At 49.4% G+C, this 24,817-nt stretch overlaps 1 protein-coding gene across 10 annotated transcripts in view; it reads right to left on the minus strand.

Annotated features, from left to right (window-relative positions):
- HVCN1 (hydrogen voltage gated channel 1) overlaps positions 1-21,855 on the minus strand; it is a 41,437-nt gene extending 19,582 nt beyond the window's left edge. The window contains exons 1-3 of one of the 10 annotated variants that reach the window (XM_024256832.3): positions 21,769-21,795; positions 20,661-20,744; positions 14,787-14,826 (exon numbers count right to left, since the gene is read on the minus strand). In XM_024256832.3, the coding sequence (XP_024112600.1) occupies positions 14,787-14,807 (21 nt within the window). In that variant the 5' untranslated portion in view covers positions 14,808-14,826; positions 20,661-20,744; positions 21,769-21,795. Of the gene's footprint in view, positions 1-14,786; positions 14,827-20,660; positions 20,745-20,986; positions 21,124-21,144; positions 21,219-21,354; positions 21,495-21,768 lie in introns of those variants that run through there. The other 9 variants (XM_024256833.2, XM_009248240.3, XM_002823741.5 and 6 more) reach the window with 9 other exon arrangements.
- Positions 21,856-24,817: the final 2,962 nt, after the last annotated feature.

Genomic DNA, 24,817 nt, shown 5'->3' on the forward strand with positions numbered 1-24,817 from the left:
GCACTTTGGGAGGCCAAGATGGGCAGATCACTTCAGGTCAAGAGTTTGAGACCAGCCTGACCAACATGGCGAAACCCCATCTCTATTAAAAACAAAAAAAAATAGCCAGGCGTGGTGGTGGGTGCCTGTAATCCCAGCTTCTTGGGAGGCTGAGGCACGAGAATTGCTTGAACCTAGGAGGCAGAGGTTGCAGTGAGCGGAGATCATGCCACTGCACTGCAGCCTGGGCGACAGAGTGAGACTGTCTCAAGAAAACAAAACAAAAAACCCCAAAACTCTTCTCCTCCAGCTTCATCACCATCCTTGGATATTTCATTTCTCTGCCCACTGCCTACCTCTGCATCCCTCAGGCTGTTAAGTTACATGAGCTCATACAGCCGCTTTGTGGCTTAAGTGACACTGAGCTGCGTTTCTGTCACTTATAACCCCAAAAGTCTACAGGTGGAGTTGCTGATGCGGGACACCCCCATAGCTCCATCTCCCGTGCAAGAATCCTTGCTGTCCCCACTGTACCCTGATGCTCCTCTGAGGTCACCTTTCCATATCAAAGCCTGTGACCGTGGCTCCAGCCTGCCTGACTGTCCCACACTCTTTGACGCTGTTGAATCTGCTCTGCTTGGCAATCTCACCCCCTGCTTCTCCTGCTATCTCTGGCCGCCCTCCTCAGCCTCCTGTACCATGTCCCTGCCCCACACCAGGAGTCCTGGAGACCTCAGCCCTGACCCTGTCCTTGGGCCGGTGACTCTCTTTTTGGGGGTCTTAGCACACCTGTGTTCTTGGTGCCGTTCACGTTCAAATCAAAGACTCCAGTCTGATGTTCAAGATCCTGCTGGGTCATTGGTTTGCTGTGACCCAACTGACCTGATTTCTTACCTTTCTCCCCCAGTCAACTCCTCCTTCCACATCCCCTAGGGCACGCTGTCACTTACCTGGCTGCCCAGGCCAAGAACAGAAAATCGTCCTCGGCTCCTCCCTTTCCCTCACATCCCATCGGTTTCACTTCCTGAAACTGGCTGGCACTCCTTCGTCCCCTCTCCCTCACCAGAGCCTGCCTTGACCCTCCCTCCACCTGCCTGCGGCCAGGGTCCTCTTTCTCCAATGCCAGCCTGACTGTGTCCCTGCTGTGCAGCGACCCCCATGCCCACAATTGCCTTCAGGATCAAGTCCCAGCTCTCTTGGCTTCCCCAGGCCCTGGTCTCCCTGCCAGCCTTATTCCTTCCTAGCACCCTGCCTCTGCCACCCTCCAGCCACATGGAACTTGCAGTTCTAGAGCGGACCACGCTCTCTTGCTTCCAGGACTCCGTGTGGCCTGTCCCCATCCCATCTATCTTCCAGGTCTTACACCTAGATTTTACCTTCCCTGGGAGGCCTTCCTTAATTCTCCCTCACCCCAGTTGGGGTGTACGTCACGCCGTCTTAACAACCACTGGGATACTGTCCTCACCACACTGGGCTGCGAATGCTGGGAGGGCAGAGACTCTTCCTCAGTCACAGGGAGAGGCTCAAGAAATGGTTAAGAGGCCGGGCGCGGTGGCTCACACCTGTAATCCTAGCACTTTGGGAGGCTGAGACGGGCAGATACCTGATGTCAGCAGCTCGAGACCAGCATGACCAACAGGGTGGAACCCCATCTCTACTAAAAATACAAAAATTAGCCGGGCATGGTGGCACATGCCTGTAATTCCAGCTACCTGGGAGGCTGAGGCTGCAGTGAGCCAAGATTGCGCCCCTGCACTCCAGCCTGGGTGACAGAGCGAGACTCCATCTCAAAAAAAAGAAAAAAGAAATGGTTAATAAATGAATGGATTAACAAAATCTTAGGCACTGCTCCTTCAAGGTAAACATATTGCTGACCTCTTTTACAGGTATTAGACCAGAAAAACTACCATCTGGGAGAGAAGGGGAAAGTGAAAAAGACAGACCTAGAAGCGAAGGAGAGAAAAGCATTTTGTGGATGCCTATTTTTACAGACTCGGAAGCCGCCATCTGTGGGAGGGGGAAAGTCCCTAGTTCATTGTTCTCTGACAATCAGAGAAAAAGGTACTTTTTAAGAAAGTCAGCCAACTTCCAACTCCCATGGCCTGATGTCCCTTCAGTTTCCATTTCCCTGTTCCCTCCCAGAGCTATTTTGGGGGACTTGATTTGCATATTAACTACCATCCTCACCCCAAAACTCTAAGACACAATGGCAGCAACGTGTATTACTATGGTTGCTTATTTTATCACACCTCATATCATCTCAGCATGCTGCTAACTTCCTTCCATGCACTATTTCATTTCAATTCCTAACAACTCGGAGGTTGAGGTCATCCTTTAGGGTCCTGGTGAGGGGGGGCCTTGTCCAAGGTCACACACTGTGGGGAACTGGAAAAGCAGGATCTGCCCCTGGGCTCCGTGACTTGGAGACCATGTTCTAGAAAACACAGCTGACAGAAAGCCAGGCAGCCAGTGACCGGAGAGCCACCTGCTCAGAGGGTAGAGTAGGTGGAATTGTGCACACCCCTCTAATAATTCCTGTCCCCCTGGACCCTTAGAATGTGACCTTATTTGGAATGTAGGTCTTTGCAGATGTAACTAAAGATGTTAAGATGAAATCATACTGGATTTAGGGTGGGCCCTAAATCCGGTGACTGGTGTCCTTATAAAAAGAGAAAAGGGGCCAGGCGCGGTAGCTCATGCCTGTAATCCCAGCACTTTGGGAGGCTGAGGTGGGTGGATCACTTGAGGTCAAGAGTTCAAGACCAGCATGGCCAACATGGCGAAACCCTGTCTCTACTAAAAATACAAAAATTGGCCAGGCGTAGTGGCTCATGCCTGTAATCCCAGCACTTTGAGAGGCCAGGGTGGACAGATCGCCTGAGGTCAGGAGTTCAAGACCAGCCTGCCCAACACAGTGAAAACCTGTCTCTACTAAAAATACAAAAATTAGCCAGGAGTGGTGGTGGGTGCCTGTAATCCTAGCTACTCAGGAGGCTGAAGCAGGAGAATCACTTGAACTCGAGTGGCTGCAGTGAGCCAAGATCATGCCACTGCACTCCAGCCTGGGCAACAGAGCAAGACTCTATCTCAAAAAATATATATAAATAAATAAATAACAAATAAATAAATAAATAAAATAATTAGCCAGGCATAGTGGCAGGTGCCTGTAATCCTAGCTACTGAGGAGTTTGCAGTGAGCCGAGATCATGCCATTGCACTCCAGCCTGGGAGACTGAATGAGACTCGGTCTCAAAAACAAAAAAAAGAGAAAAGGACACACAGAGGGTAAGGTCACGTGAAGGTCACAGAGTTCAGAATGATATGTCCACAAGCCAAAGACTGCAGGCAACACCAGAGGCTGGGATGGAAGAGGCCTGGCACACATCTCCCCATCCCAAAGCCTCCAGGAGCCAGTCCTGCCAACACCTTGATTTTGGGCTTCTGGTTTCTGGAAATGGTGAAAACAAGTTCCTGTTGTTGAAGCCCCCCAGTTTGTAATAATTTGTCACAGCAACCACAGGAAACCAGGACAGAGGGTGTGTGCCCGAGTTAGCCAGGATGGTCTGTAGGCCAGGTACTGTCTTTCCCTTTATCTTTCTGGGCCACACATTTGTCCTGGACTCCAAGGAGAAAGCCGACTTCTTCAGGGCCCAAAACCACTTGGAGAAAGCCCGATTCTGCAGCCAGCAACAGCGACAGCGGCTCCTTTTGCTCAGAGCCCACCGGTCACACCACCTGCTGTCACTTGATACTTTTAATGCTCCTAAGAAGTAGGCAGGGAGGGTAGGTGAAGTCTCCACATTTTGCAAAAGGGTAAACTGAGGCCTGGGGAGGAGAGACCACTTGCCTGAAGTCACACCGTGCCACACATTGTAGCAGGGTGACAGAGGCAGAGGGAAGTGGGCACTCCTGTATGCCAGCTGTTGGGCATGTAAATGGGTGTATTCTTCCTAGGAGGGTAACAGGGCAGTTCCTTTCATCTTTTGAAAAAATATTTGAGTCTCTCTGATGTGCCAGGCTTGGGGACAAAGGAGGGGATTGGCCCTAAACCAATTTATATCAAAATTTTATTTCCTTTTTATTGAGATGGGATCTCATTTTGTTGTTGAGGCTGGAGTGCAGCCTCAAACTCCTGGGCTCAAGCAATCCTCCTGCCTCAGCCTCCCAAGTAGCTAGGACTACAGGTGTGTGCCACCATGGCTACCTTGGTTTCTATCAACATTTAAAATGTCCTTATTGCTTGACTTTACAAGAGACTCCCACGTGCAAACAGGTGCTTGCTCCAGTCCTGCTTCAAGAGCCCTAAACTGGAAACCACCTCAAAGTCTGTTGCCCAGGACACCATGGAAGACCCACACCACAGAGCACCACACTACTGTGTGGCAGGCCTGTAGACCTCCCGCACCCACAGGGAAAGGGGTCCTCAATCTACAATCATGGGAAAACTGACAAAATCAACCCCAACTCCCAGGAGGAGAGAGGGACTGGGTTGGTGGGTGAAACTTTGTATTTTTTTCTAATAGGTTTGGCTGATACCAAACCTATTAGATATGATTTGGTTTGGCTGTGTCCCCACCCAAATCTCAACTTGAATTATTTCCCAGAATTCTCATGTGTTGTGGGAGGCACTTTGGAGGAGGTAATTGAATCATGGGGGCCAATCTTTCCCATGTGATTCTCGTGATAGTGAACAAGTCTCACAAGATCTGATGGGTTTATCAGGGGTTTCTGCTTTTGCTTCTAATTTTCTCTTGCTGCCGCCACATAAGAAGTGCTTTTCGCCTCCCGCCATAATTCTGAGGCCTCGCCAGCCATGCGGAACTGTAAGTCCAATTAAACTTCTTTTTCTTCCCAGTCTCAGGTGTGTCTTTATGAGCAGTGTGAAAACTAATACAGTAAATTGGTACCAGTAGAATGGGACATTGCTGAAAAGATACCTGAAAATGTGGAACCAACTTTGGAACTGGGTATCAAGAAGAGGCTGGAATAGTTTGGAGGGCTCAGAAGAAGACAGGAAAGTGTGGGAAAGTGTGGCACTTCCTAGAACTTGTTGAATGACTTTGCCCAAAATGCTGATAGTGATCTGGACAATAAGGTCCAGGCTGAGGTGGTCTCAGATGGAGATGAGGAACTTTTTGGCAACTGGAGTAAAGGTGACTTTTGGCATGTTTTAGCAAAGAGCTGGCAGCATTTTGCCCCTGCCATAGAGATTTGTGGAGCTTTGAACTTGAGAAAGATGATTTAGGATATCTGGCAGAAGAAATTTCTAAGCAGCAAAGCATTCAATGCCTGCTGTTAAAGGCATTCAGTTGTATAAGGGAAGCAAAGCATAAAAGTTTGGAAAATTTGCAGCCTGATGATGTGATAGAAAAGAAAAACCCATTTTCTGGGGAGAAATTTAAACCAGCTACAGAAATTTCCATAAATAGCAAGGAGCCTAATGTTAATCCCCAAGACCTTGGGAAAATGTCTCCAGGCCATGTCTGAGACCTTCACAGCAGCCCCTCCCATCACAGGCCCAGAGGCCCAGGAGGAAAAAGTGGTTTCATGGGCCTAGGGACTTGGTGCCCTGTGTCCAGCTGCTCCAGCTGTGGCTGAAAGAGGTCAACATACAGCTCAGGCTGTGGCTTCAGAGGGTGGAAGCCCCATGCTTTGGCAGCTTCCACGTGGTGTTGAGCCTGCAGGTGCACAGAAGTCAAGAACTGAGGTTTGGGAACCTCCGCCTAGATTTCAGAAGATGTTTGGAAATGCCTGGATGCCCAGCCAAAAGTTTGCTGCAAGGGTGGGGCCCTCATGGAGAACCTCTGCTAGGGCAGTGCAGAAGGGAAATGTGGGGTGGGAGCACCCACACTGAGTCCCTTCTGGGGCATCACCTAGTAGAGCTGTGAGAAGAGGGCCACAGTCCTCCAGACCCCAGAATGGTAGACCCACCAATAGCTTGCACCATATACCTGGAAAAGCCGCAGACACTTAACGTCAGCTCATGAAAGCAGCCAGGAGGTGGGTTATACCCTGCAAAGCCACAGGGGCGGGGCTGCCCAAGACTATGGGAACCTACCTCTTGCATCAGCCTGACCTGGATGTGAGACATGGAGTCAAAGGAGATCATTTTGAAGCCTTAGAATTTGACTGCCCCACTGGATTTCAGACTTGCATGGACCCTGTAACTATTTTGTTTTGGTTAATTTATCCCATTAGGAACAGCTGTATTTACCCAATACCTGTACTCCCACTGCATCTAGGGAAATAACTAGCTTGTTTTGATTTTTACAGGCTCATAGGCAGAAGGGACTTGGTTTGTCTCAGATGAGACTTTGGACTGTGGACTTTTGGGCTAATGATGAAGTAAGACTTTGGGGGACTGTTGGGAAGACATGATTGGTTTTAAAATGTGAGGATATGATATTTGGAGGGGTCAGGGGCAGAATGATGTAGTTTGGCTGTGTCCCCACCCAAATCTCAACTTGAATTATATCTTCCAGAATTCCCATGTGTTGTGGGAGGGACCCAGGGGGAGGTAATTGAATCATGGGAGCCAATCTTTCCCATGCTATTCTCGTGATAGCAAATGAGTCTCATAAGATCTGATGGGTTTATCGGGGTTTCTGCTTTTGCTTCTCTCTCATCATCTCTTGCTGCCACCATGTAAGTGCCTTTCGTCTCCTGCCATGATTCTGAGGCCTCGCCAGCCATGTGGAACTATAAGTCCAATTAAACCTCTTTTTCTTCCCAGTCTCAGGTATGTCTTTATCAGCAGCATGAAAACAAATACAAGGTTTATCCCTAAGAAATTGCCAGTGAAATTGGAGTGAGATCCAGCCAGCAGGGAGTTAAGTGGTGAATGAAGTATTTAGTGGAGGTGGAAAGAGAAGGAACCAATATACTCATAACTGGAATCCCTGAATAAGGAAATGAGATTAATAGACTAGAACAAAGACATAATTCAAGAAAACTTTTCTGATATAAAAGAGGACTTAAAAATGCCATCTTTGTAGATAAAAACTAGAAGAAATTGATAATTTCATATGATTCAACCTAATATATACCTGTTTGCTGTTTTATTATGCTATACATATGTTCATGTAGAGTTGTTAAAAAACAAACATAAAGCTGGGTGTGGTGGCTCATACCTGTAATCCCAGTGCTTTGGGAGGCCAAGGCTGGTGGATCACCTGAGGTCAGGAGTTCAAGACCAGCCTGGCCAACGTGGGGAAACCCTGTCTCTACTAAAAATACAAAAATTAGCCAGGCGTGGTGGCACATGCCTGTAGTCCCAGCTACTTGGGAGGCTGAGGCAGGGGAATTGCTTGAACCTGGAAGGCGGAGGTTGCAGTGAGCCGAGATCGCACCACTGCACTCCGGCCTGGGCAACAGGGCAAGACTCCATCTCAAAAGAAACAGAAAACCAAAAAAAAACATAAAATCATAAGTAAGTGATAAAGCCAGCACAGGAACTCAAGTCCACCCGCTTTGTTCTTTTCTCTGCAAATATAGAGAAAAAAATGGCAGAAAAGTAGATTTTTCTTTCAGCAACAAAAATGATATTTTAGAGATGGGACTGGGAGTGGTGGCTCATGCCTGTAATCTCAGCACTTTGAGAGGCTGAGGTGGGTGGATTGCTTGAGCCCAGGAGTTCAAGACCAGCCTGGCCAACATGGTGAAACTCTATCTCTACTAAAAATACAAAAATTAGCTGGGGGTGGTGGTGGTGCATGCCTATAATCCCAACTACTTGGGAGGCTGAGGCATAAGAATCGCTTGAACCTGGGAGGCAGAGGTTGCAGTGAGCCGAGATAATGCCATTGCACTCCAGCCAGGACAACAGAACAAGATTCTGTCTCAATAATAATAATAATAATAATAAATAAATAAGAGATGGGATCAAGGTTCTGAGATGCAGTCTTACCTCCCTTAGCAGAGGAGCAAACTGAAGTCTGCAACATGGTAACCACCACCTGTCAGTGGACAGTCCACAGACTTGCAGCTGGGTGTGCTGCTTCCTGGTCCTGGGTCTTAACGCCACCCAGGCAGGGCCAGGGCAGCTGTCCCCAGTCCTAGCTTCACTCACCCTCCCCTATAGCCCTATCCAGCACTAAGCCTGGTGTATTTCAGCAACTAAATGACCCCTGATCTGCCACCTACTTCCCCCACCCTCTGCCACTGCCCTGGCCAACCCCCCGCCTCACTTGGAGGCTGTCGCAGCTCCTCTCTGCTCTCTCCTTCCCTGCTGCATTCTCCATCAGCTGCAGGACAGCATCCCTCCAAGCATAAATAAATTACTCCCTGTGCAGAAAAGGGCCAGCCCAGCGGTCCCGAGGCTGCCTTCCTCAGACAGGCCTGCCTGGCCCCCACTGGCATCTGGGAACTTGGACTTCTGGAAAATTCCCACCATTCCCTTATAAGAGCAGCTCACTGTGCCTAGACTGCTTGTGGAAACAGCATGGTTTATGCTGAACTCCTACTTTCCTTTGGAGAGTCTGGAACTTTTCTAAGTGCCAGGCAGAGGGTACCTCTGTGCCCAGCTCCAGTGAAAACTCTGGGCATTGGGTCTCTAAGGAACTGCTCTGCTTGCAAACACTTCACACATCTTGTCACAACTCCCTGCTGGAGGAATTAAGTGTGACCCCAAGGACATCTGCCCCCAACCCAGGAGAGGGCTCTGGAAGCTTGTGCCGGTTTCTTCTGAACTTCACCCCATGTGCCTTTTCCCTTTACTGATTTTAATTTCAATCCTTTTGTGGCAATTAATCTGAGCCAGGAGTGCATTTGCATGCAAGTCCCACAGGTCCTCCTAGTGAGTCATTGATGCTGGGCATAGGGTCTCTGACACATTCCCTTATTTAAAACTTTTGGCTGGGTGCAGTTGCTCACACCTGTAATCCCAGCACTTTGGGAGGCTGAGGAGGATCACTGAGTTCAGGAGTTCAAGACCAGCCTGGGCAACAGAGTAAGACTCCGTCTCTACAAGAAAATCTAAAAATTAACCAAGTGTGGTGGTGCTCGCCTCTAGTCCCAGTTACTTGGGAGACTGAGAGAGGGGAATCGCTTGAGCCTGGAATGTCGAGGCTGCAGTGAGCTGTGATCGTGTCACTGCACTCCAGCCTGGGTGATACAGCAAGACCTTGTCTCTTAAAAAAAAAAGACACCAATGCCTCCCAGAAGCCCACTCCTGTTTGGCACGCTCTATCTAGCCTCTATCTGCCCATCTTCTCACCTTCCCTCTCACCTCTCTCCCCACTCTGGCCACATTGTCTCCTTTGAGCCTTTCATACTTGGCTGGTTTCTCCAACCACAGGACCTTTGCACACGTGACTTCTTTTGCGTAGAATGTGCAACCCCCTTTCACCCTGTCCTCTATCTTCTTCTTCATCCCAGCTCTCAGGAGCTGGCCAGGCCTTCCCCATCACACTCTCACGTGGCCCAGCTGTTCACAGCATGACCTCTGTGCCTGGCAGACCACAGGCTCTTGCTGAACATACCTCCTGGATGGTGGAAGGTGGAATGAAACCCCTGAGCAAATCTCTTCTCTGTGGGGAGGCAAGAGGACTCCAAGCAGCAGGCTCAGCTGCCCCAGCACTTCTCCCCTCCTGCCCCAGGGGATCCGTGTTCTGAGGAAGGCCTATTTTTAAAATCAGGGAAGTCTTTAAATAAGTGTAGAAACTTTTCCTTCTCTAGGGTGGGGAGGAAGTCTGAGGTTCATGAAAACAACCACCGTGACAGCTGATCAGCTCTGGCAGGAGGGGCTGCTTACAGGCTGAGGGGTTTAACTGGCGGCCCAGGTTCCCCTAAAGCCATGGTCCCCAACTGTCTCCTTTTTCTATAGGGTTAGGAACCTTCCTGCCTGATAGATGAGCCGGTCAGCCTGGTGAGATGATGGCAGGGCTGCATACAGACTATAAGGGACATATTTACAGGAGTAGGAACTGTAATCATTCCAACTATCCCCAGAATACCTGATATTTAATATTTTCTGAGCTCTGTGCAAAGACCTTCATTAACATACTGTAACAAGCCCATGAGGCGGGCACTGCAATGTCTCTGTTTATGGATAAGGACTGAGAACAGAGAGGCCAGTGACTTGCCCCAGGTCACACAGCCAGCGAGAAGCAAGGCTAGGATTCCAACCCAGGCTGCCAAGCCCAGCGCCCCCTCCTCTTGCGGGACCCCTCATGAACACTGCCCAGCCCTGCACCCTCCTCACAGCTGGGGAAGCCCCATGCTGGGAAGGGAGTTTGGAGCGGTGTTTCTCAATAAGAAATCACATTTCATACCCTGCCTCTCAGTACACACTGACTTGTGTACACATATTCTATAACTAGCACTAAAGTTACTATGTGAGGTGCTCTTATTTTCCATTTCATTCTATTTCTTTTTTTTTTTTTGGAGACAGGGTCTCACTCTGCCACCTAGGCTGGAGGGCAGTGGCACGATTAGGACTCACTGCAGCCTCAACCTCCTGGGCTCAAGAGATCCTCCCACCTCAGCCCCAGAAGTAGCTGAGACTACAGGCATGTACCACCATGCCTGGCTAATTTTTTGTATTTTTAGTAGAGATGGGTTTCTCCATGTTACCCAGGCTGGTCTCAAACTCCTGACCTCAAGTGATCCGCCTGCCTTGGCCTCTCAAAGTGCTGGGATTACAAGTGTGAGCCACCGCACCTAGCCCTATTTCATTTATTAAAAGGTCGACTGTAGCCCACTCAATGGATTTCAGGACCCGCCAATGGGTTGAGTTTAAAGACACAGTTTTGGGCGGACACGCTCTGCCTATTTCCCTGGGAATGACTGAGAGGGGAGTCAGGTCCAAGCCTGTGACTTCAGTCATGTCAACCAGAAGCAGGGGCTGTGCTATTTGTTTTACAAAAGTGTAGAAAGAAAAAAGAAAAAGTTACCCAGGTAGAAATGAAGAGCTGCCACCTGTGTAACTAGGTCGCCTGAGCCAATGTCTAGTGATGCTTTGGCCATGGAAACCACAGGACACAGAGCTCAGCTATCCCTCTTTCCTCCTTCTGCAGAGAGAGGGGCTGCCTAGGCCAGGCTGCATGTTGGAATCACCTAGCAGCTTTAAGGCACCCCAAAACCTGAGTCCTGGGCTCAGAGCTTCCAATTCAACCCATCTGGGTGTGGTCTGGGTGCTGCGGTGGTGGATGTGCAGCTGAGGTGGGTAAGGAACCCCAGCTGCACCAGGGGCCTCTGCATGCCTCATGTGAAATGAGCCCAGGAGCTGCAGGGATTTCTATACATACCTGACTCTTAAGTTCCCCAGAGGTGGCTGTTGAGTGCAGTCACCTGTGCTGAGGAACAAGGTCAGCTGAGGGCTGAAAAGCTGGTTCATGCTCATGACAGAGCCAGCAGCTCCCATGTCTTAAATGCAGGCTGGAGCTAGGCACCCGGCTAAAGTGTTTTCTGCACGCAATGTTGTTTAATCCTCACCTCAACTCTGTGAGGTAGTGTGATCGTTCCCATTTTACCAAAGAGGAAAACTGAAGCTCTGGGAGGTGGCGGGGGCAGAGAGGGGCTCTGAGGAGGGCCGGTGAGCCTATCTCAGCAGAACTGCAAGCCAGGTCTGCCCCATGGCTACAAAACCCCACCAGTTTCTCTCCTAACACAGCTATTTTCCTGTCAGAAACGAGGAGAGCTGACACTCAAAAATCTCTAAAAGCAATCTCATTAAGACAACTTTTTTCCAAAACACAATTAATTCCATAAGGGCAGATCATGAGAAGGAACACGTTCTTCAAACCAGTAAGAGGCTTATTTGCCATAAGTGGTCCTGGCCTTTTCCCCAGCCCCCCAGCAATGTCCTCCTGACAACACCCTCTCAGGCTAGCCTCTGTGTGACGACAGACAGGCTCCAGGCTCCAGGTTCCAGGCCCTGGGAGTTCCCCAAGGTGTGTCCCTGGTTCTGCATTTCAATCCCTACTTCCCTTGCTGTCTCTATGCCTGGGATGGGCTTCTGACAAGGTCCTCACCCCACCAACTCGTTCCTGCAACCCCCAGCCTCATTTGGAACCCCCAGACTCAAATGCATAACCCCAGCTTGACCTGCTGCCATTTACCCCATGAACAGACCTATAGCCTTGTTCTATTTATTACTATTGTGAAAAAAGGAACAAAAGAAAGGGAAATAAATTCATAACAATCCCTGCACACCAAACTTATGTATCATCTACCCATCTACCTCTTTCTCTCCCACCTGTCTATATCTTTTACAATTATAATCAAAGACAGTGGGCCAGGTGTGGTGGCTCATGCCTGTAATTCTAGCACTTTGGGAGGCTGAGGCAGGTGGATCACTTGAGGCCAGGAGTTCAAGACCAGCCTGGCCAATATGGAGAAACCCTGTCTCTACCAAAAATACACACACACACACACACAAAAAAACTAGCTGGAGATGGTGGCGCACGCCTGTAATTCCAGTTACTAGGGTGGCTGAGGCCCAAGAACCACTTGAACCCAGGAGACAGAGGTTGAAGTGAGCCGAGATTGCACCACTGCATTCTAGCCTGGAAGACAGAACCAGGCCCTGTCTCAAAAAAACAAAACAAAAAAAGACAGCAGACAATTTTCTATCTTATTTTTTACCACTATATGCATCAGATTCGCACCTGTTCAGAGGCCAGGAAACTTACCAAGGAGTCAAATGATCTCATTATTGCATTTTGCATGTTTTTAAACCATTTTGGATGGTTTTTAATCCAATTCTAAGACCACGTTTTCTCACATTTTAATGTCTCTGAAATCTGGCTGGGCCTGACAATTGATCGGTTTCAGCCTTGTGTTACTTTTTATCACAGTAAATGGCAGCACATGGTTTCGCTTTTTTTCTTCATAGTACATCAAATAAGGTGCATGCACAGTGTTGTCTCATGTGCTAAGAAACATGGTGCCATAAATTGTACTTTTTCTTTTTTATGGGTTCTTTTCCCATAAGTGAAATGACCAGGCTTGAGTATGGATATTTTCAAGATTCTTGATACACATGGTCAAATTGTGTGTCTAGAACAGTGGCATGGGTTGACCCAGTCCCCCGTGACATGTACAAGTGAGCGGGTTTCATCACAGTCTAATCAGCATTAGCATTTCCGAATGTTCTTTTTGGTTTGCCTAATTTAATAGGGAACTACAAATGAAGGAAAAGCATGAACAGTTCCCACTTAACCTTTCTTCCATGCTGACTCTCTTATGAAGGATACCTGGAGCTCCTAACTCTTACAGCTACCAGGGTCATCAGTTTGATGAAATACACAATCACCACCATCATCATCATCATCCCGTGGTCATTCTGACCCTCACATTTGCTTCTCAGACTCTGCCCCACTCACCCCTGCTGCTGCCCTGAGCTTACTGCTCTGCCCTCGCCAGGTTGGCCTGGCTAGGCCCCCAGAACCTCAAGATGAACAGCTGATGCGAAAGTCAACACTTCCTTTCTACCTTGCCCCCAATCTTCACAACCAATGCCCCCGAAATCCAATAAACCTGCACCTCACATATCAAAGACACAGTCTATTTCCTACTTGAGATGGCCATAAGATACAGGAGGAAAGCATTTCCTCTGGAGTCAGGCCAAGTTGAAATCCCAATTTCTGTTTTTTTTTGGAGACGGAGTTTTGCTCTTGTCACCCAGGATGGAGTGCAATGGTGTGATCTTGGCTCACTGCAACCTCTGCCTCCCAAGTTCAAGCGATTCTCCTACCTTATCCTCCTAAGCAGCTGGGATTAGAGATGTGCGTCATGATGCCTGGCTAATTTTTGTACTATTAGTAGAGATGGGGTTTCACCATGTTGGCCAGGCTGGTCTCAAACTCCTGACCTCAGGTGATCCACCTGCCTCGGCCTCCCAAAGTGCTGGAGTTACAGGCGTGAGCCACGGTGCCTTTGCCTCCTAAGTTCAAGCGATTCTCCTGCCTCAGCCTCCCCAGTAGCTGGGATTACAGGTGCATGTCACCATGCCTGGCTAATTTTCGTATTTTTGTAGAAACAGGGTTTTGCCATGTTGATCAGGCTCATCTTGAACTCCTGACCTCAAGTGACTTGCCCACCTTGGCCTCCCAAAGTGCTGGGATTACAGGAATGAGCCACCACACCTGGCCTAAAATCCCATTTCTACCACTTTCTAGCTGTGTGATCTAGAGAAGTGACTTTACTTCTCTGTGCCCAAGCCCTGTATGGGCTCAGTACTTGCCTAACATTCTGAGACCACTGTATTATCAAATCTTCCCAACAATCCTGCAAGGGCAGGGGTGGTAAATAATCTTTTCACTATTTTCCAGATAAGGAAACAGGCTCAGGGAATTGAAGGGCACACAGTTATTTTGTGCCTAAGGACACATAGTTATTAAATGCACTGTTCGAGACCAGCCTGACCCACATGGAGAAACCCCATCTCTACTAAAAATACAAAGTTAGCCAGGTGTGGTGGTGCATGCCTGTAATCCCAGCTACTTGGGAGGCTGAGGCAGGAGAATCGCTTGAACCTGGGGGGGCAGAGGTTGCGGTGAGCTGAGATCGCACCATTGTACTCCAACCTGGGCAACAAGAGTGAAACTCCGTCTCAAAAAAAAAAAAAATGCACATAGTTATTAACATACAGGGGTGGGATTCAAATGGTCTGATGTGGAATATCAGGCTACTTGGAGGTTTTGTGAAGTCCTTTTACAGCTTTTCATCATTGTGATTTTAAATATTTCAGTATAGTGGAAACACCTGGACAGGTAGTTCTCCCTCTCCTGTTTGAAACACCAAACAGAATTATCCTCTCTAGGCTGGGATATCCTCTAAAGCTGCAAGACCACATAATCCATTACCTTTTCGTCCCAGGTGGCCATGTCCCTGTTGCCTCTGGATCTGAAAAATAAGAAGACATTTGTCCAGATCTATCATCTTGCTGCCATCTACCTTGGTATGTGCTCTGTAATCCGTTCTGACAAATTAGTTTTAAGTTAGTTTAGTTTTAACTGTGCCCGAAATTAGTGTAAAGTACAAAGTGTATGTAGGAGGGCATACATCCTGGATATAGAGCCAAATGAACTGAAACAGGGACTCAAACAAATACTTATTTGTACGCGAAAGTTCATAGCCTTTCACAGCATTATTCTCAAAAGCCAAAAGGTGGAAATGACCCACTTGGATCAACAAAATGGGTCTATCCACACAATGGAACGTTATTCAGCCATAAAAAGAAATGAAGGGGGCCAGGTGTGGTGGCTCACACTTGTAATACCAGCACTTTGGGAGGCCAAGGTGGGCAGATCACCTGAGGTCAGGAGTTTGAGACCAGCCTGGCCAATGTGATGAAAACCTGTCTCTACTAAAAATACAAAAATTAGCTGGGCATGGTGGTGGGGATCTGTAATCCCAGCTACTTCAGAGGCTGAGGCAGGAGAATTGCTTGAACCCAGGAGGCAGAGGTTGCAGTGAGCCGAGATTGTGCCACTGCACTCCAGCCTGGGCAACAGAACAAGACTCTATCTAAAAAAAAAAAAAAAAAAAAGGAAAAAAAAAAAAGAGAGAGAGAGAAATAAAGTATTGATATTTATTTATTTATTTATTTACAACTTTATTACTTTATTATGAAAATTTTCCAACACACAGTTATCACTATTTTGCTATTTTCTACTACAATTTTTAAAATTTTATGGTAAAAATACAAAAAATTTACTATCCTAACCAATTTTGAATGTACAGTTGTTAAAAATATTTCTTGAGTTGTATTTGCTGTGTGCACTTTATAACCTCTCATTTAGTCTTCTATCAACTCTTATTTGACTTTTCTTCTCAGTCCTCCCCTAAAACTGCTCTATCGAGGTCACTGACCCAGAGGTCAATGCTTAATTCTCATCGTACTCAGTGATATGGTTTGGATCTGTGTCCCCACCCAAATCTCATGTCGAATTGTAATCTCCAGTGTTGGAAGCAGGCTCTGGTGGGAGGTGATTGGATCATGGGAGTGGGTTTCTCCCATAGGAAGTAGTTTAGCACCATCCTCCTAGTGCTGTACTCATGATAGAGTTCTCACAATGAGTATTGATATTTATTACAATGTAGATTAACCTCAAAGATACCATGCTAAGTGAAAAAAGCCAGACATAAAATGTCACATATTGTATGATTCCATTGATATGAAATGTCCAGAATAGGATATGAAATGTCCAGAACAGAACAAGCAGATTGGTGGTTGCCAGGGGCTGGGGGCAGGGAAGAATGGGGAGTGACTGCTTAATGGATTAGGGGGTTTCCTTTTGGGATGATGAAAATGTTCTGTGCAGCTAACAAGGTATTTTTAAAAAAGCAAAATGATATATTATTAATTTTAATACAAAGAAAAACAGTGAAAATGTTCTGATAGAGGTGAAGGCCGCACACTGTGAAACGTACTAAATGCCACCGAATTATTCACTTTAAAACGGTTAGCTTTACATTATGTGAATTTCACTCCAATTGAAAAAAGCAGACATTACAGTGTTGGGGTTGCTCTGAAAAACAGTAAAACCTTCTGAACACCCATCACCAGCTACATCAGTGAATGCACCTCTGAGCAGCAGGAGCTGCTAGTGCTGTTGAGTATTCACATATGGACGTGGAAAGGCGCCAGCCACAGAGCAGTCACATTACGGCAGAGTCTACAGGATGACCCCATCTAAGTCAAAAGAAATACAGATGCTTTTTTTTTGGTCCGTAAGGATCACTCTTCGCAGTGGTTATCTTTGGGAAAAAAGGGAGTGATCTGGGTGTGGGGCTTTCCTTCTCTGCTTCTGGGAGGCGTGAACTTTTACAATAAGTAGGTGTTACTTTAAAACGTTATTTTTAACATAGGTGATCTATGCATGTAGTAAAAAATTTAAATTATACAAAAAGATATTCTATGACAAGTCAGTCTCCCCTCTACCCATTATCCTTCCCAGAAGTGGTCGCTCTGACCCTCTGACCAGTTTCCTACGTCGCCTTCTGGAGTATTCTATGCCCTCACAAGCACATGAGTAGATACTCTCCCCCAACCTTCTATTTTTTTTTGGTAAACAAATGTGAACCCACATACTGCTCTGAACCTTATTTCCCTGTAGGGTGTGGTAGGCAAAATAATGCTCCCCTTCAAAGATGCACATGCCCTAGTCCTTGAACTGGTATATTACTTTACATAGCAAAGAGGATTTTGCAGACATGATTAAGTTGCAGCTCTCAAGATGAAAGGAATGATTCTGGATTATCCTAGTGGACCCAATGTCATCAGAGGGGTCTTTGATAAGTGGAGGCAGGAGAAAGAAGAGATTGCGAGGACAGAAGCAGAGGCTGGCATCAGAAAGATCTGAAGATTCAATGCTTTAAAGATGGAGGATGGGGCCTCAATCCAAGGCATGTGGGCCCCTCTAGAAGTTGGGAAGGCAAGCAAACAGATTCTCCCCCAGAGCCTGCAGCAGCAACACAGCCCTGCCCATACCTTGACTCGAGCCCGCTGAGACCGACTGTGGACTTTTGACTTCCAGAACTGTAGCATAATAAATGTGTGTTATCTTAAGCTACCAAGCTTGTGGCCATTTGTTACAGCAGCCACAGAAGACTAACACAGTATCTCAGAGGTGGTTCTATGCCAGTGTGTCCTGTATGAAGTGCACGCCTTGTCACGGCTGCACATGAGTCCCCCGTAGGAATGTGTTTAATCCTACTAGTGATGGACACTTAACGGTTGTTTCCAATCCCCTCCCACCCCAGTGCTTCAATAAATAACCCTGCGCACCCTTTTTTTGTTGTTGTTTTGTTTTGGCTTTTTTTTTGGAGTTGGGGTCTCACTCTGTCACCCTGGCTAGAATGCAGTGGTGTGATCAGAGCTCACTGCAGCCTCAAGATCCTGGACTCAAGTGATCCTCCCACCTCAGCCTCCCGAGTAACTGGGACTATAGGCACACACTACCAAGTCTAGCTAATTTTTGTAGAAAGGGGGATCTCACTATGTTATCCAGGCTGGTCTCAAATTCCTGAGTTCAAGTGATCCTCCTGCCTCAGCCTCCCATGGTGTTAGGATTATAGGCATGAGCCATTGCACCTGATCCCTCTATGTAACTTCTATAATTTTTTTTTCCCCTGAGACAGAGTCTCCTTCTGTTGCCTAGGCTGGAATGCAGTGGTATGATCTCTGCCCACTGCAACCTCTGTCTCCCAGGTTCAAGCGATTCTCCTGCTTCAGCGTCCTGAGTAGCTGGGATTATAGGTGCCCACCACCACACCCAGCTAAAAATTTTTTTTGTATTTTTAGTAGAGACAGGGTTTTGCCATGTTAGCCAGGCTGCTCTCGGACTCCTGACCTCAAGTGATCCGTTGCCTCAGCCTCCTAAAGCTCTGGAATTACAGGCATGAGCCACCGTGCCTGGCCTAATTCTAAAAAATTTTGAAATAAACTTTCAAGAAAACTTTAAAAAGGTTCTTTCTCTCCCCACAGTTACATGCTGAGGGTGCAAGGGACTCTTAGACTTTCTCGCTGGTTGACTGGCAGAGCAGCTTCCGGACCCAGCAGAGTTCAGCTTTGCATGTCCCTATACCAGCCCCCTGGGATTCTCAACCTGCTCTCACGAGAGGGGCTCAAGTGGAACCATCACCACAAGAGGAGGTGAAGGGAAAAATTACGGTGCCCTGGAGATTCCCTTCCTTTGCAAGACAGGAACTAGAACTAGCACACACGCAGAGAAACACTCAGCTTCAGCAATTCAAGCAACAGAAAATTTAAAACTACCATGCCCTTCTCCATTAAGCTAGCCAAAACAAATAAAAAGGATAAAACCCAATGCTTTCAGAGCTGCAGAGAAATGTGCACACATTCCTGGGGATGATTTTTCTAAATAGCTACCTGGTCACAAGAGGTAAGTGCTTCCAAAATGATCCCACCCTTGACTTGCACAACTTGGTTAGGAAACTGTGTCTCCATGAAGCCATTTGATAGCCAAAAACATGCACAATATGCACAATGATATTTATAGCTAAGTTGAATAGTACAGCTAAAACCTGGAAGTGGCCCTCAACCCTCAAGCCCTACTTTAGGGAAAAGCTGAGGAAGGCAGTGGGCTCTTGGGAGGGATAATTCTGAAGTCTATGTAGAAATGGGAGAAAAAATGCTGTCAAGCAATGAGAAGAAAAATAGGCTGATGGCTGACACATTGCCTGCAACTGTACAAAAGTATCTGAGCCTTTCCTAGGTGCCAGGCACTGATTTCCCAGGTTCTGGGAAATCCAAGGTGAAGAGGCAAGGGCCAGATCATGATCCTGGTAGACTGACACGTTACCTGGGGAGACAAACAAGGAAGCAAGGAAATACACAAGACAGACCACACCCCCAGCTAAGCACTGGGAAGCCAACCAGCCAGAGTAAGGGGCCAGGGAGCAGGTGGGGTCTCCTTAGGTGGGGTGGTCAGGGACAATGCGACATTTATGGTGTTCCCCTGAATTACAAGGGAGTATGTCACAGATTGCAGAGAAGAGCATTCCCGGGAAAAGGAAGAGCACATGCGCTGTGCACAGCCCCTGAGAGAGCAGAGAACTTAGGAGGCGGCGGCTGGGGACAGCAGTGGACAGGACAGTGGCCGGAGAGAAGAATCGAGAATAATCACACAGGGCCTGATCATGGAGAGGGCTTGGCAGGCGATGCTGGGGAGTTGGATGGGACTGAGGGGTCAAGCGTGATGAGGTGGCAAGAGATGCTGGCAGCCTGGACTCAGGGTGGAAGGAGGGGGTGGAGGAGTGGCTGGATTCAGGATATGCTTTGGGTTAGAACTTGTCACTAGCCTAGACTGCGGGGAAGGGATGAGGAGGGGGGTGGTGGATGACAGCTCCCAGGGCCCAAGCCCCAGTGACTAGCAAAGGATCAAGTCTGGGGACAAGAACACTCTGGCTTTCTCCTTCTTGCTAAACCAGTGTCGGGGAGGGCAGGGGCCGCAGGGCAGCTCTGGACCTTGTGCAAGCTTCGGCCCAGAGGTTTTCAAAACCCTGCCCTTATCAGCCTTTCCCTCTGGGGAGTCAGAGCCAGAGAAGTTGCCGCCCCCTCGCCTTGGTCTTACTCAAGCACCTCCTAGTTGCTGGTGGGGCTGTCCGGAAATCCTGCACATCTCAGATAACCCTGAACAACCTGAAGTTAAAGGTGCCCAGGACAGAGAAGTACTCTCAGAGGGGCAGGAGGGAGGGTGGAGGAGGCACTGGAACCATTAACTTTTGGTAGTAACCTGGTACCAGAGGCTAAGCCTGTACACCAAGCATCTTATGTCATCTTCTCAGCAATCCTGCGAGGTAGGTACATGCTTAACCTCATGGGACAGATGCGGAAACTGAGGCAGAGACAGGCCAAGTCAGGTAGCTGAGCCTGCAAGATCCCCCACACCCAGCACTGGTAAAAGTGGTGGGAGCAATGTTCCTGGAGGGAGTTCAGTGAGGAACTGCTCTCCCCTCTCTGTCTTGGCGTTTACCCTGGCCCCAGTCACTGGTTCCTCAGCATCTCTGTCTCCAACAGGTGGGTGCTTTTAAAGTGTTTCTAGGGAAGGGTTTGCTGCCCCGGGGCTCCTCCTTCAGGGATGGCTGGGCCTGCTCATTGCAGCCTTCTCCCGGGACACCCAGCACTGCCTCTGCCCCTGCTTCTCTCCTACAATCTCCTGGGAGGGCAGCGGGTCAGGGATGATGCATCCGAGGACTTAGGGGACACAGACCTGGTTGTGAGTTCTGGCTCTGCCTCCTTTGGCTGTGTGACCCAAGGCAAGGGGCTTGGCCTCTCTGCGTTTTGGTTTCTTCACCTGTTAAGAGAGAGACGACGATGGTCACCTGCGGCTGCTGCGCGAAGTGTGAAGAACTGAAGGCACCTGACCCAGGGCGGCGCGCACCACCAACTTTCCGGGATCGGGGGGTCACTAGTGCCGGCGTCTCCCGCGTCCCCCTCCCCTGGACTCCAGTCCCAGCCGAGGGGAAGCACTGCCCGCCCGCGCCGCCCGCGCCGCCCGCGCCGCCCGCGCTGGGACACGCCAGAGCCGAGGGCAACCGAGGGCTGGGGTCCTGCTGGGGCTCCGCGGCGAGGCCTGGACAGCTGAGATGCAGGGGGAGGGGTCCCCTCTTCTCGGAAGGATCGGGCACTGGCGGTCTTGTAGAAAGGGCTGCACGCCAAACGGGGTACGCCCCCTGCCCGGCCCGAGCACTTACCCGGCGCCCCACCCGCCCGCGGTCACCGCTGCGACTGGGAGCCTCAGAGCAGGTCCGGCCCGGCCCGGCCCGCCCCTACCGTACCAGGCCCCGCCCCCGTCCCCGCCCCCACAGCCCGCAGACCCCCAACGGTCGGCGGGCTTCTAGGCCTCGGCCCGGGTCTCAGTCCCCTTGTCCCTGCCTGTGGTCAGTCCACCCGTTCGTCCCTACCTCCCTCACCGCGGCTGCCTCCCGCCCCGCAGGGTGGGCCTGTCCTGGGCGTCCCGCAGTTACGAAGGTCCCGCCCGTGGGAGCGAATCGCGGATCACGAGAATCCTGCCCCGGGCCAGCCTAAGGGAAGGGTGGGCGGAGGAACCACTTCCTTCCTCCGCCGGCTGGAGCGGGGCGAATCCACCCCGCCAACCCCTTTCGGGGAACTTCTGCTCCATCCCACCGTCTCCGGGCCACCCCTGCCTCTGGGTCTCCTGATTCCTTGGCCTCGTCCCCTGCACAGTTTCTGCCATGCAGGGGTGGAGGGTGGGCAGGATGCTCTAACGAATGAGCAACCTCTCAGCCCTCAGGACTTCCCTTGGTCGAGGGCGCTGAGGCTGCTCATGGGATGGTACTGGCAAGAGGGAGCCTTACCGCGTGCAGCCCCTGCCTGTCCCGGGCCGCCTTGCTCCTGGCCAACTCGTACGGCCCCGCAGGCGCAGGCCCAGCTCTGAAGTCCCTCCCCTGTGGGCCCTCCCAGCACCCTGTTCACACAGTCGAATCAGTTCTGTTAGCTTCTGTCTTCCCCCAGAGACCATTTGTCCCAAACATCCTGCAGAGCCGTCTTCTGCACACCTCTCCCTTCCGGTTGGGTCGGGGCTGTGGGGAGAGGCTCACCTCCTTGGGGTTGTGTTAGTTTCCTCATGCTGCTGTAGCAGATCACCACAAACCTAGTGGCTTAACACAAATGTGTTATCTTACAGCCCTGGAGGCCAGAAGTCTCAGATGGGTCCTACAGGGCCAGAATCAAGGTGTGGGTGGGGCTGTGCCTTCTGGAGGCCCCAGGGTAGTGTGTTCCTTGCCTTTCCCGGCTGGAGAGGTGCCTGTGATCCTCGGCTGCCTCAATCCGACCTCTGCCTCCATGGTCACAGCGTCTTCTCCCTTCTAAGGAGCCCTGTGATTATACGGGATCCACCTGGATAATCCAGGCTAATCTCTCCAGCTCAGGATCCTTCACATAGTCACATGTGCAAAGTCCCCTTTGCCACTTAAGGCAACATACAGGTTTGGAGGGGTTAGGATGTGGATATCTTGGTAGGCGGGGTGCATTCTTCTGCCTCCCATAGGGGTATTGTCTGCTTCAACTGACTCCGCTTTCCCCAATTATGCTGGGCAGCTGGCTTTCTTTTCTTTTCTTTTTTCTTTTTGGAACGGAGTCTCACTGTCGTCTAGCCTGGAGTGCAGTGGTGTGATCTTGGCTCACTGCAACCTCCGTCTCCTGGGTTCAAGCAGTTCTCCTGCCTCAAGCCTCCCAAGTAGCTGTGATTACAGGCCAGCATCACCATGCCTAATTTTTGTATTTTTAGTAGAGACAGGGTTTCACCATGTGGGTCAGACTGGTCTCGAACTCCTGACCTCAAGTGATCTGCCTGCCTTGGCCTCCCAAGGTGCTGGGATTACAGGCATGAGCCACTCCACCCGGCAACAGTCTCACTCTGTGGCCCAGGCTGGAGTGCAATGGCATGATCTTGGCTCACTGCAACCACTGCCTCCTGAGTTCAAGCAATTCTCCTGCCTCAGCTTCCTGAGTAGCTGGGATTACAGGTGCCTGCCACCACGACTGGCTCATTTTTGTATTTTTAGTAGAGACGGGGTTTCTCCATGTTGGTCAGGCTGGTCTCGAACTTCTGACCTCAAGTGATCCGCCCGCCTCGGCCTCCCAAAGTGCTGGGATTACAGGTGTGAGACACCACTCCTGGCCTGCAACAGGCTTTCTTTTTTTTTTTTTTGAGGCGGAGTCGCACTCTGTCACCCAGGCTGGAGTGCAGTGGCACGACCTCAGCTCACTGCAAGCTCCACCTCCCGGGTTCATGCCATTCTCCTGCCCCAGCCTCCCGAGTAGCTGGGACTACAGGCGCCCGCCACCACGCTCGGCTAAATGTTTTGTATTTTTAGTAGAGATGGGGTTTCACTGCGTTAGCCAGGATGGTCTCCATCTCCTGACCTCGTGCTCCGTCCTCCTCGGCCTCCCAAAATGCTGGGATTACAGGCGTGAGCCACCGCCTCCGGCCAGAAGGCTTTCTTAAAAACATTTTGGTCAGATCTCCTGACTTCTCAGTCATGTATTATTACAACAGTCCCATGCCAATTCCTAAGGCATAGTCTGGTCCATTTTCAACTTCAACTTCCTTATATTTTATTAAAAATTCTCCTCCTTCCCCAGGGCCAGCTAGACAGAGTGGAGAGGATGTGGGGACTGCTCCCGACAGCCCCTCCTCTGTGTTCACTCCCCTCTGGTTGAGGAAGGGAAAAGGGAACAAGTACTCCGTTCCCTAGCTGCACACCTGGAAGTTGCAGTCCTCTGTCTTAACATCTGGTCTTGCCTGTAGTTAGACCCTTAGTGCAGAGAGGTGGTGACTTCAACAGGCCCTGCTAAGGCAAGGCAAGGCTCAAACCCTGGCCTGGCTCGATCCTCTGGCTGCCTTCCCCCATCCCTTCCCCTACAGAGGCATCGCTCAGTCTTCTCCCTGGGTACTTGCCTCTGCTCCACATTGCAGTGGTCCTGGGAAAGTCTGCAGCTCCCAACCTTACCGATGGCCTGGAACCTGGGGCCACCAGCAGGGACCTATGTCTATACTTTTTGGGAACCAGGATCCCAAAGGAGCACTTCAACAAGTTTGGAGAATTTGGTGATATTCTCAGCATTGCTGTGTTCACTGAAATCCTGCTACTGCTCAGGCATTTCAGTGGACAGGAAAAGATCTCAAATGTGTTACACTGTTATCCCCAGGCACAGGATTTGACCCGCAGTAGGTACTTTACATTCCTATTGCATAAATTAACGAGTATTGAGCATAATAAGATTGGGGTGCCCTCCATCATTGCTACTATTCAACATTTCATTGATGATCTCAGTCAATGCAATAAAACAAGAAAAAAGAAATACAAAGATTGAAAAGAAAAAGACTATTATTTGCATTCAATGTGATTGTCTACCTAGAAAATCCAAAAGACCTAACAGACTAACACATGACCACCTACTGTGTGGTAGGCCCTTTCAAGGTACTAAGTATAAGATGAAGGAACAGCCTTTGTTCTTAGTGAGCTCCCATTTTAGTTGGGAAAGTGAGGCCAACAATACTTAGGGGAGAAGGCTGGGCATGGTGGCTCACACCTGTAGTCTGAACACTTTGGGAGGTTGAGGCGGGAGGATTGCTTGAGCCCAGGAGTTCAAGATGAGCCTGATGACAGAACAATACCCCATTTCTATAAAAAATGTTTTAAAAAATTAGCTGGGCATGGTGGTGTGCCCCTGTAGTCCCAGCTACTCAGGAGGCTGAGGTGGGAGAATCCCTTGAGCCCAGGAGTTCAAGGCTGCAGTGAGCTATGATTGTACCATAGCACTCCAGCCTGGGTGACAGAGCAAGACCCTGTCTCTTAAAAAAAACAAAAACAAAAACAAAAACAAAAACTTGGGGAAGAG

This window comes from Pongo abelii, chromosome 10 (genome assembly GCF_028885655.2).
Source record: "Pongo abelii isolate AG06213 chromosome 10, NHGRI_mPonAbe1-v2.0_pri, whole genome shotgun sequence".
In the NCBI taxonomy this organism is placed as follows: Eukaryota; Metazoa; Chordata; class Mammalia; order Primates; family Hominidae; genus Pongo; species Pongo abelii.